The 14955-nt window shown below is 42.3% G+C and overlaps 1 protein-coding gene across 1 annotated transcript; it reads left to right on the forward strand.

The window, feature by feature from the left end:
- Nucleotides 1–639: 639 nt before the first annotated feature.
- On the forward strand, nt 640–7540 carry LOC104693247 (migration and invasion inhibitory protein). The gene is made up of 10 exons (XM_039563851.1): nt 640–2167; nt 2289–2460; nt 2999–3469; nt 4106–4208; nt 4652–4763; nt 4977–5041; nt 5473–5602; nt 5987–6083; nt 6887–6994; nt 7299–7540. Exons 2-10 carry the CDS (start codon nt 2290–2292, stop codon nt 7452–7454), a joined length of 1413 nt encoding a protein of 470 aa, XP_039419785.1. The 5' UTR covers nt 640–2167; nt 2289; the 3' UTR covers nt 7455–7540.
- Nucleotides 7541–14955: the final 7415 nt, after the last annotated feature.

Below are 14955 nucleotides of genomic sequence, written 5' to 3' on the forward strand. Positions count from 1 at the left end.
TTCCAGTGTAAGTATATCAGCTGACGTCAGTACATACAGCTTTGCTGCTTTGTGGTACTGAATTGCATGTTTGACACTAGCGACCTTTTTCTGTTGTTCTTACTTTGAAAATTGACCAAGAGACCAATGATACTGACTTGTTTGATAGAAAGTTTTAGTTGCACCAAAATTGTCAGTATTGAATCAATGATTTCTTGAGAATATTTTAGGAAGTAATAGTGAGCAACTACTGAGTTGGTGGCCTGAAACTGTGGTGGGTCAGTATCCTCAGCTGGTAAGTTACATCGGGCGTATTAGAAAAGGGCAGATTTCCCGTGACAAGTTTTCAAAACAGCTCCCTTTGGGCTATAGGGGTACTGGGGGTACGTGGCCCTACCGACACGGAGCGCTGGGGGCAGGGTCCTGCCAGGGCTCTGTCCCGAGTGGCTCCCCCCGCCTCCTGCAGCCCGCGGCCGGGCCGGGCCGGGCCCCGCGCATGCCGGGAGCCGCGGGGCGGGACCGCCTGCTCGAACGGCCGCGCCGGGGCCGCGGGGGGGAATCCCGGCGGCGGCTGGAGCGCGGCGGGCATCCCCCGGCTCCCGGAGCGGCGCGGGCATCCCCCGGCTCCCGGCGAGAGCGGTGGGGGCGGTGCAGGTGGGCCGGGAAACGCGGGGCCGGCGCGGGGACTTTGAACGCCACGGCCCCGGAGCCGTAGGGCCTGGCGAGGCTCATGGGCTCCCCGCACTGCGAGGAAGGGTAGGGTTCACCGTTCTCTGCCGGCTGCCGGACCGGCCTCTTGGAGAGGAAAGGGGAATTTTACAATGCTCGGGCTCTCTCCCCTTCCTCGTGGCCATGGGAGGACCGAACCAGCGCGTCTGTGCAGAAGCAGCGCGGAGTGTTGAACAACTTCCTCGCAGGGAGGAGAGTTCTCAGCTCCCGAGACAGCCGTTGTTTATCTCTAACCGCGGGAGGTGAAGCTCCTTTTCACAAAGGTTTCAAATTAGAGCAGTTTAGTAAACCTGAGCCCCCGGGGTTGAGCATGAAGGACTTGCAGATTATGCCAAGCATGGACCTCATCTGGTAAAACCCTTCCAGAAAGTCCCTTGACTGATGTTATTTTTAGAGTATTTGCTTTCTGATGAGCAAGAAATGAGAAGATGCTCTATTAGCTTTGTCCTGTGAAGGCTGTGAGAACTACTGGGGTTTTTTCTAATTATCTCTAGTTTAGTGCCTCAAGACTGATATTTCTATTTTCTGTTCTGTAGTGCACCTCTCCCTTATTTTTTGTAACAAAGAGGTATGTTGTAGTTTGTTGATTGTTAGCGCTGCTCTCGATTCCTCCCACTGCTGTTGTACCACATGTGCATTGGATTCCTCATGTCTAGTTGCCAAGGTAGCAGACACAAAGACAAATCAGATGAGTTTTGCAGAAGGTTTTGGGGATCCTTTGGAACAAAAGGTCCCAGAGAAACGCATAGTTTTCTTGAGAACATAATTTATCAGTCTAGTCAAAAGCAATGTGGGAGTTTGGGTTTAGGGTTTGCTGCTGTCTTATTTAAAAATCCACTTTCTGCAAATTTAGAGGAGCTTGTGATGTTGTAAAGATGTTGAACAGTGTGACAGCCTTTCAGTCAAGCTACGCTTCATTCATTTTCTGTTTATTAACTCCTTTTCACTCCCCTTTTCTAATAAAAGGGCATCCTTTTGTGAGATTTAATTTAATTCATTCGTGGGATTGGGATTGCCTGAACTGTAGTCCTGAGTCATAGTTGAGCCTTTTGGAGCCTTCCTGCCTGGGGAACATGGAGGACAGTTTTGACTAAGTATTTCTTCTGGATATAGCCGATACATTCATATTAATATTTTGAACTTACGAGCATCCTAGTGTTATCACAATATAATTTTCAATGCTTGAAAAGAACATTACAGCAGAATTGCATAACTATGTCCTAAATAACAGCTTCTGAACCAAATGTCTCTTATTTAGCTTTTTGATGTGAATTTTTCGTGTTTACTGTTTCCTTTGTCAGTGTTTCTTGTCTCTGTTAAATCAGCTCCCAGTTTCTGAGTGCAAAATATTTGACTGTATATCCAAGGGGAGAGAAACATCTAGTGTTGCTGGTTCTGAGCATAAGGAGTTTTGAGACTGGCTGATTTCTCAGGAGCAAGAATCAACATTTCAACAGCTGTAAGTAATTTTTAGGAAAAGTCCTCTGAAAGTGGTTTCACCTTTGTCTGCTTCTTCACTTAATGTGGTGAATTTATGTAGTTCACTCTTCCTCTAGTTTTACATTAAAATGTTTTTGTAGGATGGACTTAGAGCTCCTGAAGAGGCTGCGCCAGACCAACCAGGACCTTCTACAAATGCTCAGAATGAAGCAGGAGGAAATCAGAAAAGGACTTCCCAGCAGGCAACTCCTTCCAGCATCCCTTCATAGCAGCACAGCTGCTGACAGATGTGTCCCCTTGCCCAGGAGAGGGGTATGTGTGGTGTCTGTGCTAGAAATTCAGGGAAGCGAATGGGCCTCATATGACAGATAGCAGCTCTGCCTATGGTGTGGTTTGGTCAAGGAGACATATGGACATAAAAGAGCTCTTAGAAAGAGGAATGGGGAATATGGAGTCTATTAGAAAAGTAGCTGCCCTTCGGTGATTGTTTATCCTGTGGTCTCAATCTGATCTCCTGGCCAAGGGTTTGGAGATCAGTTCCTGCCTAAGAAAGGCAAGTTTCTTCATTGAAGATAGGAATGAACGTTGTGGAACAAAATCCTTTTGTTTCTTCTAAGCACAAGGGCTGAAAGTTCAGTGGTTCCTCAAACTGGGAAAAGCTGCATTTAGCTGGAAGTGGATCTCTTTCTTACCCTCTCCAAAACATAAGGATTTTTCTTTTTCCTCTGCAAGGAGTTTAAAGGAGTGAACAGACTAGAATGAGAGGTTGATTTAGTGAGTGAAATGTTCTTATGAAAGGTATTTGTAGCCTGACTGATGCTATGTATTAAGAGAGTCTCTGTCCTTACAGAAGGAAAATCAGGTCAATGCAGTGAAGTCTACAGCTGACCCCAGAATAATGGTGTCTGTGGAACCCAGAGCTGGCCCAGCCCTCAGTTCATCTCTTAAACACAGCAGCAGTGACAGAGGGGTACAGCAACAACAAGCGAAGACAGAGGAAGGAGTGGGTTTCAATTCCAGATTTCCTGGGAAAGAGAAGAATGTTACGCCAGTGTCTGCAATCATTATGTGTGGCAGAGAAATCTCCAGAGCGCATGGGGATGGCCATGCTCGAGGAAGTCCAGAGAAAGAATCCTTCTTCCTGGGACGGGGAGAGAACAGAAGACAGTCCACTCTGATGCATGGTCCCCATGAGAAAAGTCATCCGGAGCCATCACTGAGCAGAGTGCAAAATAAAGAGACCAGTGAGCAGCATGTGGTCATCAGAGAGCCCCGTATCCCTAAATCAGTCTTGCTGACATCTCGGTCCAAAGAGTTGAAGGTAAATGTTAAACAAATGCTTTTCTTATTTTCCTAAGTCAACAGAATGATGAGGAGAAAGGGCCAGGAGAATGTTACCTGCTCTGTTCCCACTGTGTAAATTGGAAGTTGGAGTCAGAACTGTTCTCAGCTATAGCAGCCAGGGGCTGTTTGCAGTTTGTTCAGGCCCTGCTTTCCTTAGCCAGTGAACTGAAAGACCGGAAATCCGTAATACTTCACTGTGAGGTTCCCTGTCTCTTGCGTATGTCATCCACGTGCTGAGGGAGAACAGGCAGGTGCAGTGCTGCTGTTGCACAGTTTGTTTCCATAGGTGGAAGGGCAGGCCCTGGCTGTGATCATCCTCCAAGGCAGCGCAGGTTGCCTGATCTCTGGGGATGTGCGACGCAGCTCAGCATTTTGTTTAAAGCTCTGAAAAATCCTGCCTTATGTGGGGAAGTCCCCTGCCTCCTCTTTCTGTTGTATTTATTGAGAAGATAAAAGGGCTGATAAGCAAATTGCTGGTAGAAGCATAGATAGAATCCAGTCTCAAACTAAGCCACAGCTGTCTCATCTGAACAGCTGCCAGTTGTCTCCTCAGCTGTAGCTTTGAATGTCCTGCCAGATGATTAGGAAGTCTTTATGAATTGTTTTCTTTCAGAAGGAAGCTCGTCATGTGACTTTTCAGCCTGACCCTGAAGAAGATGCCGTACCTGTGAGCAGCTGGTCTGCCCGTCCTTTCCTGGGCTATGACTGGATTGCAGGTGAATCCTAACTCTGAAGCAAAGCTTTCAGTGTGATGTGGTGATATTAAGAGTTAAAACACAGTTTATGATCCTTTTGAGGTGTGGTGGAACTGCTGTCCTAGGATCAACGGAGCAGGTCCCAGCAAAAGGCCTGCAGCTTTGTCAGAGGCCCCTCTCCAGACCAGAGGTGACCTGTGCTTACCTGCAGTGGTGAAGTAGCAGCGGTATGGGAATCCAGGCAGCAAATGGCAAAGCCAAGTGGGGTCAGAAGGGATACCAAATACATGGAATGAATGAATGCAATAAGGGACCCAAACCACACAGTAAATCTCTGGCTTGACATGATGTTCTGCCCTTCTCATTTTCATTATTTTGTTTTGACTGTTTCTTGTGAGGCTTGCTTTGGTACTTTCCCAAATTTTGTAAATCATTGAACTTTTCTCTTTCCTTGGTGTTCTCAGGGCTCCTTGATACAAAGTCTTCAGTAACAGAAAAATCTGAGCAATACTTTGCTGAGCTGCAGGAGTTCCGACAGGCCAACAGAGAAACCTGTATTCATCAGCAGCACCTGGAGTAAGTGGCAATGGGGAAGGGCTGAAGCAGCAATGTTCAATCCCTTAGTAATCCCTGTAGTAATAAGAACAATAGTCTGATTGGAGCAGGACATTGCAAGCGTGGCTTTGAGGGCCTTTATTTACCTCCCAGTCATGTGTGCTTGGAAAAAGCAGTGCTGTTCAGAGGGCCAGCCCCTCTGTTACTAACTGATTTTCTTGTGCATTTCTTTAGACCCAAGGCTCTGGATTGCACAGGTCCTGAACAAGAACTGGATTTGATAACTGGTTCCCATAAGTGTAAGATCATATTTTTTCCTAATGCAATTTCTGTGAATAAACAACTGAGCAGTCTTTACCTGTCATCCTGAGCACCGCATCGTGCAAGACAAGCAAGAATGTATTATTTTCAGCTGCAGCTTTTCAACCAGATTCAACTTCCTACTCCAAAGATGGTTGAGTCTTCTAGGGATCCTCTCTTAGTGTTATTTTAATTTGTCAGGGTTTTTTGTAATTGGATAATGTTCTGTTTTTAAATTAAAGAGGCTGAAGTTTTGTTCTTGCTTTTTAGGAACTTACTTGGGGACAGGAAATGTATAAGATATTTCAGGAAAAGCAGCTCTTTTTATAGAATGCAGGTGTGGCACTGTGGTAGAACACAGCTTTTTTGACTGGGTTCAGGGACCTTGTGACAAACAAGAACTACAATGAAGGTTTGTTGCTCCGTGCAGGTGTTTACTGTTACAGATTAAACCAGCGCCTCTTCACCATCCCCGTGGATTCAGAATCTGCCTGCCCTGTGTGTAAGATCCCACATACCCACCAGCCCCCGGGGACACTGGAAGAGCCAACTTATGTCAGGTAAATAAGAATTATTGCTTTGTAATATGCAGAACTCAAGGAAACAGTAGGGAAGAAAAAGCTGATCAGGTGAAGGAGAAAAGAGCATCATAACAGCTCTGTAGAAGGTTGCTTTTTTCAAGGCAGAGGTATCTCTTGCTTAAAAACTCTTTACTGATCTTTTCTATAAGCAGGAACAGTCTTGTAATCAATGAGAAATGCAGGTTTTGTCTGAATTTGGTCCAGAATGTGAATGTACATGTAAAATATCTACTGTCCTAATCCAGAACTTGTTCACTTGGTTCACTTTGGGGTTAGATCCTTGGATTCTGAATGGGAAGGCATGCAGAGATTCCCTGTGCCTTGGCAGAGGTGTAGGCAGTTACTTTCCTTGTGTGGTTCCAGGGTCAGCATTCCCCGATCTGCCCTTTTGCCAGCCTACAAGTACAAAGCCCATCGCAGGAGGAGCTTTGAGCCGGCAGACAATCTAGCACTGCCTTCGGTAAGTTGCTGTCTTCCTGTTGATGGCGTGGCCCAGGCTGGGCCTTGCTTTGTAGCAAGAAGGAACGAGAATCTGGGACTCCCCTGGCAGTTTCCACTAAAATTTTTGAAATGCGTCAGTGAGATAGCCAGAACATCCTTTGGTGTGTTCTGAGTTTGTGCCTTTGTGTGAGTAGCATAAAGTGTATGACATTTCCAGTGCTTTACACTGCACAGAAGAGAATGCCATGTGGAGCTGTATCCTTCTGGGGCAGATTTGGCTGACTTGTTTCAGGCATTGGCTTCTCAACACGATGAACCATAGCTAAGAGTGCCTGTGTTTGTTTCCACAGATGTTAAGGAGTCTGAAAGGCAAGTGTCCATGAAGTATTCACAAAATCAGTAGTGGCAAGGGTGGATTTAAAACTGCTATTGTGTTGCTGGTTCTGTATTCCAGCCAGTAGTCAATGCTGCAGGCAGTATTGCTAATCTAACCTAGCCCAGGCCTAGAGATTTCCAGGGAAGAGGTGGGAGGAAGCTTAGTTTTGAGGTTTAGGGAACTGGATGAGTCAGTTGAGACAGGTTCAGAGAGGTCGGGTGCTTGAGTTCACAAAGCGGGAGATCAGTTTAGAAAGGTGGAAGAGGGGACAACAGTGTAATTCTCCTTTATTTGAGATTTCATTTATTTCCTGTTAGTCATATAAAACTCCTCAAAAAATAATAAATTAATTACTCACTTAAACCTCCCTTTGCAGAAGTTAGTTCTAAATAATAACAGGCCACAATAGATAAAAAAGGGTAAAGCATTCCCATCTTTTTTCACAGCATTGCCTGGCTGGCTGGGAAAATATGGTCCCTTCCAGCAACCCCCTGCTCAGCAGTTTGGATCTGCGAGCCTCACTGGAAGAGAAGCCTTCTCCCTGTCCTTGCCTGGTAAGAATAGCCTCCAGAGTGCCAGGAGATGCTGGGAATTGCACAGATTGAAATTGTGGCCCCATCTCTAAAGGGTGTGATGATTATTGAAAGCTGAGCAAATGAAAATGCCTGGAAGAGTATCTCCTTATCTCCTTGTCACTACTGGGAAATGTTTTCCTTCTGCTGACTGGTGTGCACAGAGACAAAAAAGCAAATGGAGCTGAATAACAGGCAAAAGCCTGTTCAGCTCGCTAGTCTTCATCAAAATGGGAAAAGTCACTTTGGCATTCTTTGATTAATATCCTCTTTATTTGGATTCCAGGACTTAGTGTCCAGAATGTCAGGAGAAGCCAGAACTGATAAGTTTCTGCATCTGCCTCACTTGGCACACCTGAGGTTTAGCAGAGCAAACCGGGACACCAGAGAGCAGCTCTCAGTTCAGACGCCACTCCCTCAACACTCTGGACTATTGACTTGATTGCTCTGGGGAAGGGATGGGCACAGCACGTGGAAACAACTCAGAAACAAAGCAATTTGGATAAAAATAAATCTTTGGACAGATTTTCCCCAATTTTCATAGTCATGCGCATATGTGAGCAACCAATATACAGATCTGAGTTTGTACAGTCCACTATGTTCACTTCGTGGTTTTTTTGCCATTTACAGCTACTTCTGAGCGGCTGCATGAGCTGTCCCAGCTCGGGCTGGATAAAGGCATGTATCCAGGATCAGTAATGCATCTGCACCTCAACTGAGTAACCAGCAGTTTAGCATTAACTCTGAATGCCAGGGTGAGGAATTGGCCTGTGAAGGGCCTGGCTCAGTGGAGTGACACAAATATGTTTATTTCCAAATAAAACATGACATGTAATTTTCTAGTGCCTTAAACTTGAGTTCCTCAATAATTCAGTAAAAATTTTAAAAATACAGTTTATTCTCAGTGCAATGTGTGTAGCTACAGAGTTTATTACATCAGAGTAACTTTGAATGTGAAAAAACATGTTTAAGTAAAATGAGATTTTATTAGTCAATGAGCTAGATAATGCCTTAAAATGTTTGCAAATTTTGCTTGCCTCTGCTTTTCCAAGTTTTCTGGAGATAAACCAAATAAGCATTTTAGAATTTTTAAATTGTACCAAACCAAAAATACTTCACATAGTGTGATTTGTTTGAACTTTATAGACTGATCTTATTTTCCCTGTCTGAAAACAATAAAACGGATGTTTTATTTTGCTTTGAATTTTCTGAAACAGAAATTCCTGCCTCGCACATATTTCTGGGAGCTAACTTGAGAGAATGAATTTGGTTTGTGCAGCTTCTTGGCATTCACTGTTACTTGTATATCAAATACATTATTTATTAAATCAAATGCATGAATAGACTTTTTTAGACAAGGACAGGAATATTGCAAGTTTATGAAATCTTAATGTAAGACTTGGAATGAAAAATGAAAAGCATTACTTTTAGCTTGACTTTAGCTGTGGGTTATGTATCTGTAGGGTAAAGTGAGTGATTTTGGTCACGTAATTTCCATTATTGGAAATACTAATTTTAAAATAAACTAATCCAGTGACTATAGAACACCAGGTGCCAAATATTATACCAAACAGGGCAAATTCAACATTTTTACTCCCTTGCCTTCAAACCCAAAACATAAGACATCATAAACCTTTCCTTAATTTATCCTGAAATAAATTACAGCAAGCCTGTTCCACTCTATATAAACAGAGAAAAGTTAATGCTATAGATTCAGTCAGTAACCTACATTAGACCTCTCTGGTGGATGCAGGTTGGAACAAATGTAAAATTCAAAATGTCTCTTGATAGATGGGAATACATTCAGTCTTTCACGCTTGTGAAAACATCGGAGGTCTGATTATGACTCTTTCTCCACTAAAAACAGGTGAAAGAAGTTGGTGATGCTGCCCCTGCTCACTGAAGTTTGTCTCTTTTTGTGTTGGTTCTGGCCTGTGTGGTCCTGCCTTCATTTGCAAGCTCAAACAGACTGAAAATGCTCCTGTTTGTGGAGCCTCTCTTTTAAATTCATGTCCCCTCCCCACCTCTCCACTGCATGGCATCTGGAGTAGTGCAAGTCCAGACCTGCCCAGGTGGCCTTTCAGCCACGTGCTGTGAGGAGCATTTTGAGTGTGGATACAGGAATGTTTTGCACTGTAATAACAAGGTTTTGCACAGTGGCTTTGTCCTGCAGCATGTTACACAGTCCCAGATAACACACACACCCTTCCATGCAGGAGAGCGGACTGAGATGTCACTGGGGGGTACATTGTAAAGGAACACACCTACTTACTGCTTGAAAACTTGCATTTCAGCCACTGTTAAAGCTGCTTCTGCACTTGGACAGTGGATTCTGTGCTGGAGCCAGTGCTGGGATCTACATTTCCAGGGAAAACAGAGGATGGGGGTGGTGTGTGTGGGTTGTCAGGATTGTGGATTAGCAACACACAAATGTTTTGAGGCCAAGGGTTTCCTAAGCCTCAAAATAACACAAACACTGGACTTGATTGTGTAGGCACAGAATTCTGGGATAGCTTGTCTGCTATTCCTGGCGGTAGGCTTGACCTGGATTTGTATTTTTTACCATTTCTAGCACTTAGGAACAATGCTGGTTTAGTCTCAGCAGCTGTTTATCCTGTTAATGGCTGGCTCTGTGTGTGCTCATGTCAGTTCTCTTCTGTCTGATATTTTGGTGGTAAAGCTGGTGGTTTAGTTCCTCTTTCTGACTGTATTGCATGTATATAATACTGATTCATGAGATGGGAAATCCAGCTTTGCTTAATTAGACAAATTAGATGCAGTAAATGATGCATTTGTGATTGGTTTGAACAGAGCAATGTAGTTCGGCTGTTAAAACACAGCTCCCACCTACTTCTCAGTACCAGTGTTAGATGGCCTTTTGTTCCCCTTCTCTTGTTAAGGTAGTTTTTGTGATGTCTCAGGATCAGGTGTTTCTTGCTGTCAGTACATTGTAAGAATTAATATCAAGAGTTTTGAATGAATGTAGTGCTGATTTATGCGTTCTGTTTTGTTATCAGCACATCAAGCAGTGACTGTCCCCAGAACTCCCAGGTGAAACAGCTGCATGTGGCTTGAACTTGCTTTTTGAATCATTTGCAAACTTTGATTTTGGGGGCTTTCACCTCTTTGGAACTTGTGTTTTCAAAGCCCATAAGAATTTGTTTTCAGAGTTTCTTAAATTTGAAAACACAAGAGAAGTTCTATTCCTTCTCTTTGGAGTCAAGCCCCTCAATTTCACCAGCTCCCCGGATAATGGCTGACCAAAAGTAAGGACTTGTTTTTCTCCCTTCTGTTAGTTTCTGCAGAGCAAAACTTCCAGGAGGAGGAAAACAACACCCGAAATTGTTAGGGCTGAGATGCTCAGCTAGTCAAAGAAAATAAATTTTACAGTCTTTGGAAAAACTGCATACTGAAAATCTTCCCATTTGATTCTTTCACAAAAATTATTTAATATTTCCCAAGTTTCTTTTGTTCATTTCATTCTTTGTCCGCAAAGGAAAGCTCATCTGGCTTCTGTTATTAGTTAAGCTTTAAAGCTCAGCTTTTACATGAGGCAAACCAGAGTATCAAGAAAGGGTATGAGTTACCCAAAAGGTCTGTGGCACTGTGGGGAACTAATAAGTCCCACTTCTGTGTTTCAACCACCTGGCCAGGTCTTCCCCAAACTTTTTTATTTTCAATTGGGGTTAAAATGTGCAGAATTGGAACTCTTGGTGCTTTTTCAAATTGCTTTACCAAGAGCTTTTTCTATGGAAAATGACCATGTGTAACTATACCACTCTTCCAGAAGCTGTAGTCAAAATTACAGAAAGTACAGACATGGTGTGATCTCTCATCTAAGGTCATTTCTCTCTCCCTCCCTCTCCCTCTCTGTCTCTCCCAGCCTGTGGGCACAGTAATTCTGTGATATGGTTTTGGTTTCTTTCATGGAAGCCACAGTTTTCTTGAGTTCTCTGAGTTCACTGTCAGCTCTTCTCATTTTTCAGTCTGACTCAAGATGTACTTTAGTTTTGAAGCTACTATGGGGTAGTAAAAGACATTTTATACAGATTTTCTTTTTGTTACATTAGTTATTTTATCACTTTATGTAAGGCAGTAGTACTAGTTGAAGTAATGAAAACAAAGGTATAAGATTTTGTTATCCACATAAAATATATCTAAATGACATGAAAATGACCATAAAATATAAATAAATATAAATATATCTATAAATAAATAAAATATATCTAAATTACATGTAAAACGACCTGTAAAATGTAACTGGAAATTAAGGCGTTATCTTTGTTATTAACACAGTAACCTTTTTTTTTCCTGATGGTAACTAGTTTTAAGCCATTGCTACATTTTCACAAGTGTGCAACAAAAGCTTTAAACCATCTTCCTTGTTGATCACAATGAACAAATATACCAAGGTAAATTGCTGAATCAAGACAGCTCTCAGATCATGTTTCCAAGAGCACCTGCAGTGTATTTAATGGATTGAAGTGACATAATTAAATGGATTCACAAATATTTAATAATAAGAATGAGAAGTGTATGTACCAGTAAATAAATACCAGTACCAGAGTGGCATAGAGGGAGAGAATTTTGCCAGTCTGTGGCATAAATGAGGTTTTATTTCTTCTTCCATGTGTGATTTCAAATACTGTGTCAGCTACAGCCAGTTCAAACCCTGATGACTGGCTGTGTGATGTATCTCAGTGAGATCCCGTGGCACCAGTGTTGCTCTCCCTCCTGTCTGTCCTCTTTGGGCTACAGAAAGATTTCCTGAGAAGTTCAGTATGTTGGCTTTTCTTACAATGCCTAAAATCATCGGGATCCTGTGTGTTGTTACCACAGGATAATGTCACTATCCAGGAGCTCTCCAATGGCTAAAATGCATAAATAGATCAAGAAAGGCAGCAAGAAAGTAATTCTTGGTTTTCTACCTCTCTTCATTTCTTGCTTTCCTTATTTTAACCATGAGATTCTCTGTATTTTTCATTGCGGGAAATGCCTTCATTTCTCTTCTCTTTTTTATTTTGTACCCCAAGGTATGCAGCATGTATCTCAACCAGCCCTGTTTTTGGTGCTCCTCAGGTTCCTTGTGAAGTTTCAAGCTCTGGTGTTGTTTCATCCAGCTAATGAACAAGAATTTGGTGATTTTTTTGTCAGCATACTGCAATGCTCTTGATGCCTTTTCACTGGTCCTAAAAGTATGAGCCAGATACAGTTAGGTGATGAAAAGGGGTTACCTTTATAAGCATCCTTACAATGCACAAAATGCTAGATGGAAAGTGCCAAAGATGCACACATAACATAAAGCAGATACAATTTTTATATGTTTAGCAAATTAACATAACTGAGAAGAATCCCCAATTAGAGACATAGGTGATGAGGTAATTCCCCCCTGGTTCTACCCTTTTCTGAAACCCTTCACCCTCTTAGATAGGAACTAAACTTTGTTTCTGAAAATGTGTCTCTAAGAGGTGGTTTCAACCTTGGCTCCCAGAGAGCCTAACCTTGGACCCCCAGGGCTTGGAGCTGCTAGGGAATTTATTTTGTCTTTCTGTCTAATAGAGTGGGTAAAATGGTAGCTACGAATACAATAATAGGCTACAGAGCTACAAATATATATGTAAAGAATATAGAGAATGTATAAAGGCAAAAATCAATTTGGCATTACTCTGAATAGTAACACTAACAGGCACTGAAATACAGATTTTAGACAAGGTATTTTAACGTATCCTTTAAAATTTCATGGTCTCTTTTATCTGTCTCACAGAAGTTTAGAGGTTACACTTCTCATGAAAAAGCCATGGTAAAAGTACAACCTGAGACTAAAATCAATTACTTCAAAATTAGAAAATATCATGAGTATGTTTGCTTGAGCACATGTGTACCAATGCTCCTTCTGTAGTATTCAGTTTCTGCTTCCTTTGCTAGGCCCTTACTGTTAGAGCACAGTGAATAGACACTGCTGAAGGGATGTTTTGGGCACGTGGTGGAGACTTTCCCTCGTGGCTTAGTTGGGTCTCTGGATTCTCTTGCTCCCGGCATTTGAACAACCCCTGACTTACAGGACATTCTCTGAATTAGTTAAAATAGAAAATGTGAAGAAGGCTTGTCTGAGGGCATTGCTATGTTTAACACCTAAAGCAAAAAGTGATCCAGACGTCAGAGACAGATATGTGTAATCAAATAAACATTATAAATAATAACAGCATGCTCACAGGGGCCTCCCCTTTTTTTTTCTGACAGACATTGTCCTTCGATGGAAGATCAGAGAATCAGTGGTTGGTTGTTTGCTTCTATTTGTTCTGTGGGGTTTTTTTTCATATTAACATAGGGGATTATTTTCTAGGAAATAGAGCCACCACATAGAGTACAGTAGCGTGGGTTTGTTATAAAACAGAGGTGCTTCTTCCAGTTACTGATAGGGCTTCTTTTGGAAAACCCCTTTTGTTGTATTTGAAATCAAAACACACAAAGTCTGAAATAATGCATTCACTTGGGAATGCATACAGGCTGTGATACTCCTGTGTAACAACCTCTCCATCCTCTTTATTGATGTTGCTTTTATTACACACTTGTAATAACACTTTGTCATGTAACAGCCTTTCTGAAAAGCCAGCAGCAACAATAAGCACTTTCCACTTCCTATCCTTTTAAACATCTAGTTCAATCAAGAAAGAACTTAAGAATTAAGATGTTCCAGGAAGAATGGCAGCTGGGAACCCTGGTTTCACTTTGGATGCATGAGTGGATTTTTTCTTCTGAGGAGCACCCTGGAGCCTTTCTCTCAGTGAGTCCACGAGCAACGTGTCCCTTTATCCAAGTCGTCTTGTAAAACTGTAAAAACTTAATGACATTGCCTTCTCAGACAAATTTGATTGAAGTTATCCAACAGCTTAAAAAATTACCAATACCATTCATTAAAAAGGAACTAATATACGTATATATAAAAAATGCTCAGTACGCTCGTTTCAGTCTTACTTTCTCTGGAAAATGGGCCAGAAAACTCTCCCTGGTGCCAGTTCTGGGAAAGTCTTTCACACACAGATTTTTGTACTCACATAAGTAATGTTTGCATCAGATACTTTGATTTCAGCAGTGTAACTCAAACCTTCCAGGCTCTCTCTGATGTTGGTGCCTGTCCTTTTGCTAGAAAAGCTTGGATAGGACCTGATCAGAGAAAAAAAAACACAGAGGGGAGGGAAAAAAGACAAACAGAGCTCATCAATTGCCCTGACTACTATGCCATTTGAAACTGCGTTAATAAATTGGGAGGATTGCCTAATGGCATATTATTACAGAAGATTAAGGTGTTTTCTAGCCTATTATTTAGTTAGGAAAATCAAGAATGTAATAATCTGACATTGAAATACTCAGTTGTCTCTAGACCCATAAGGCATACCTACCCCGAGAGCTTCTACAGCTAAGAGAGCTTAGAATCTGAGCAGCACCCTAGCAGAGCGAAGAGAGATTTGCTGTGTGTCACATACACCATGTGCAGTGTGCTGAAAATGCCTGGGGCTTATACGATGGCATTCTGGAGAAAGAAACTGAGGTAGCTAAAATGTTGCAGCTGTGAGTTGAAGATATTTACACAGGGTCCCTGTGGAATGCTCATCTTTGGTGGTTGTGATGGCACTGAGGTGGCTGTGGATCTTTAGTAAAATAATCATTTATCCGACTTTCAATATTTTTTCATTTCTTTTGTTATTGTTGATAAGGGTGAGAAGCAAAGAAAACACAACCCAGAGGTGTGAGAATTCAAATTGTCATTATTTTCCTGTGTACCTCAGAGGGTTTTCAAGGCACTTTGCCCTTTTTGAAGTGGCTAACCTTCACTTTTGACAAACTTCTAGGGCAGATAAGGAAGCTTCACGACACCTTCAACCAATTGAAGTATTTCCAGGCATCAGAACAAAAACCATCCTGAGTAACCAGTGAAAGTAGTG

This window comes from Corvus cornix, chromosome 21 (assembly GCF_000738735.6).
Source record: "Corvus cornix cornix isolate S_Up_H32 chromosome 21, ASM73873v5, whole genome shotgun sequence".
Taxonomy (NCBI): domain Eukaryota; kingdom Metazoa; phylum Chordata; class Aves; order Passeriformes; family Corvidae; genus Corvus; species Corvus cornix.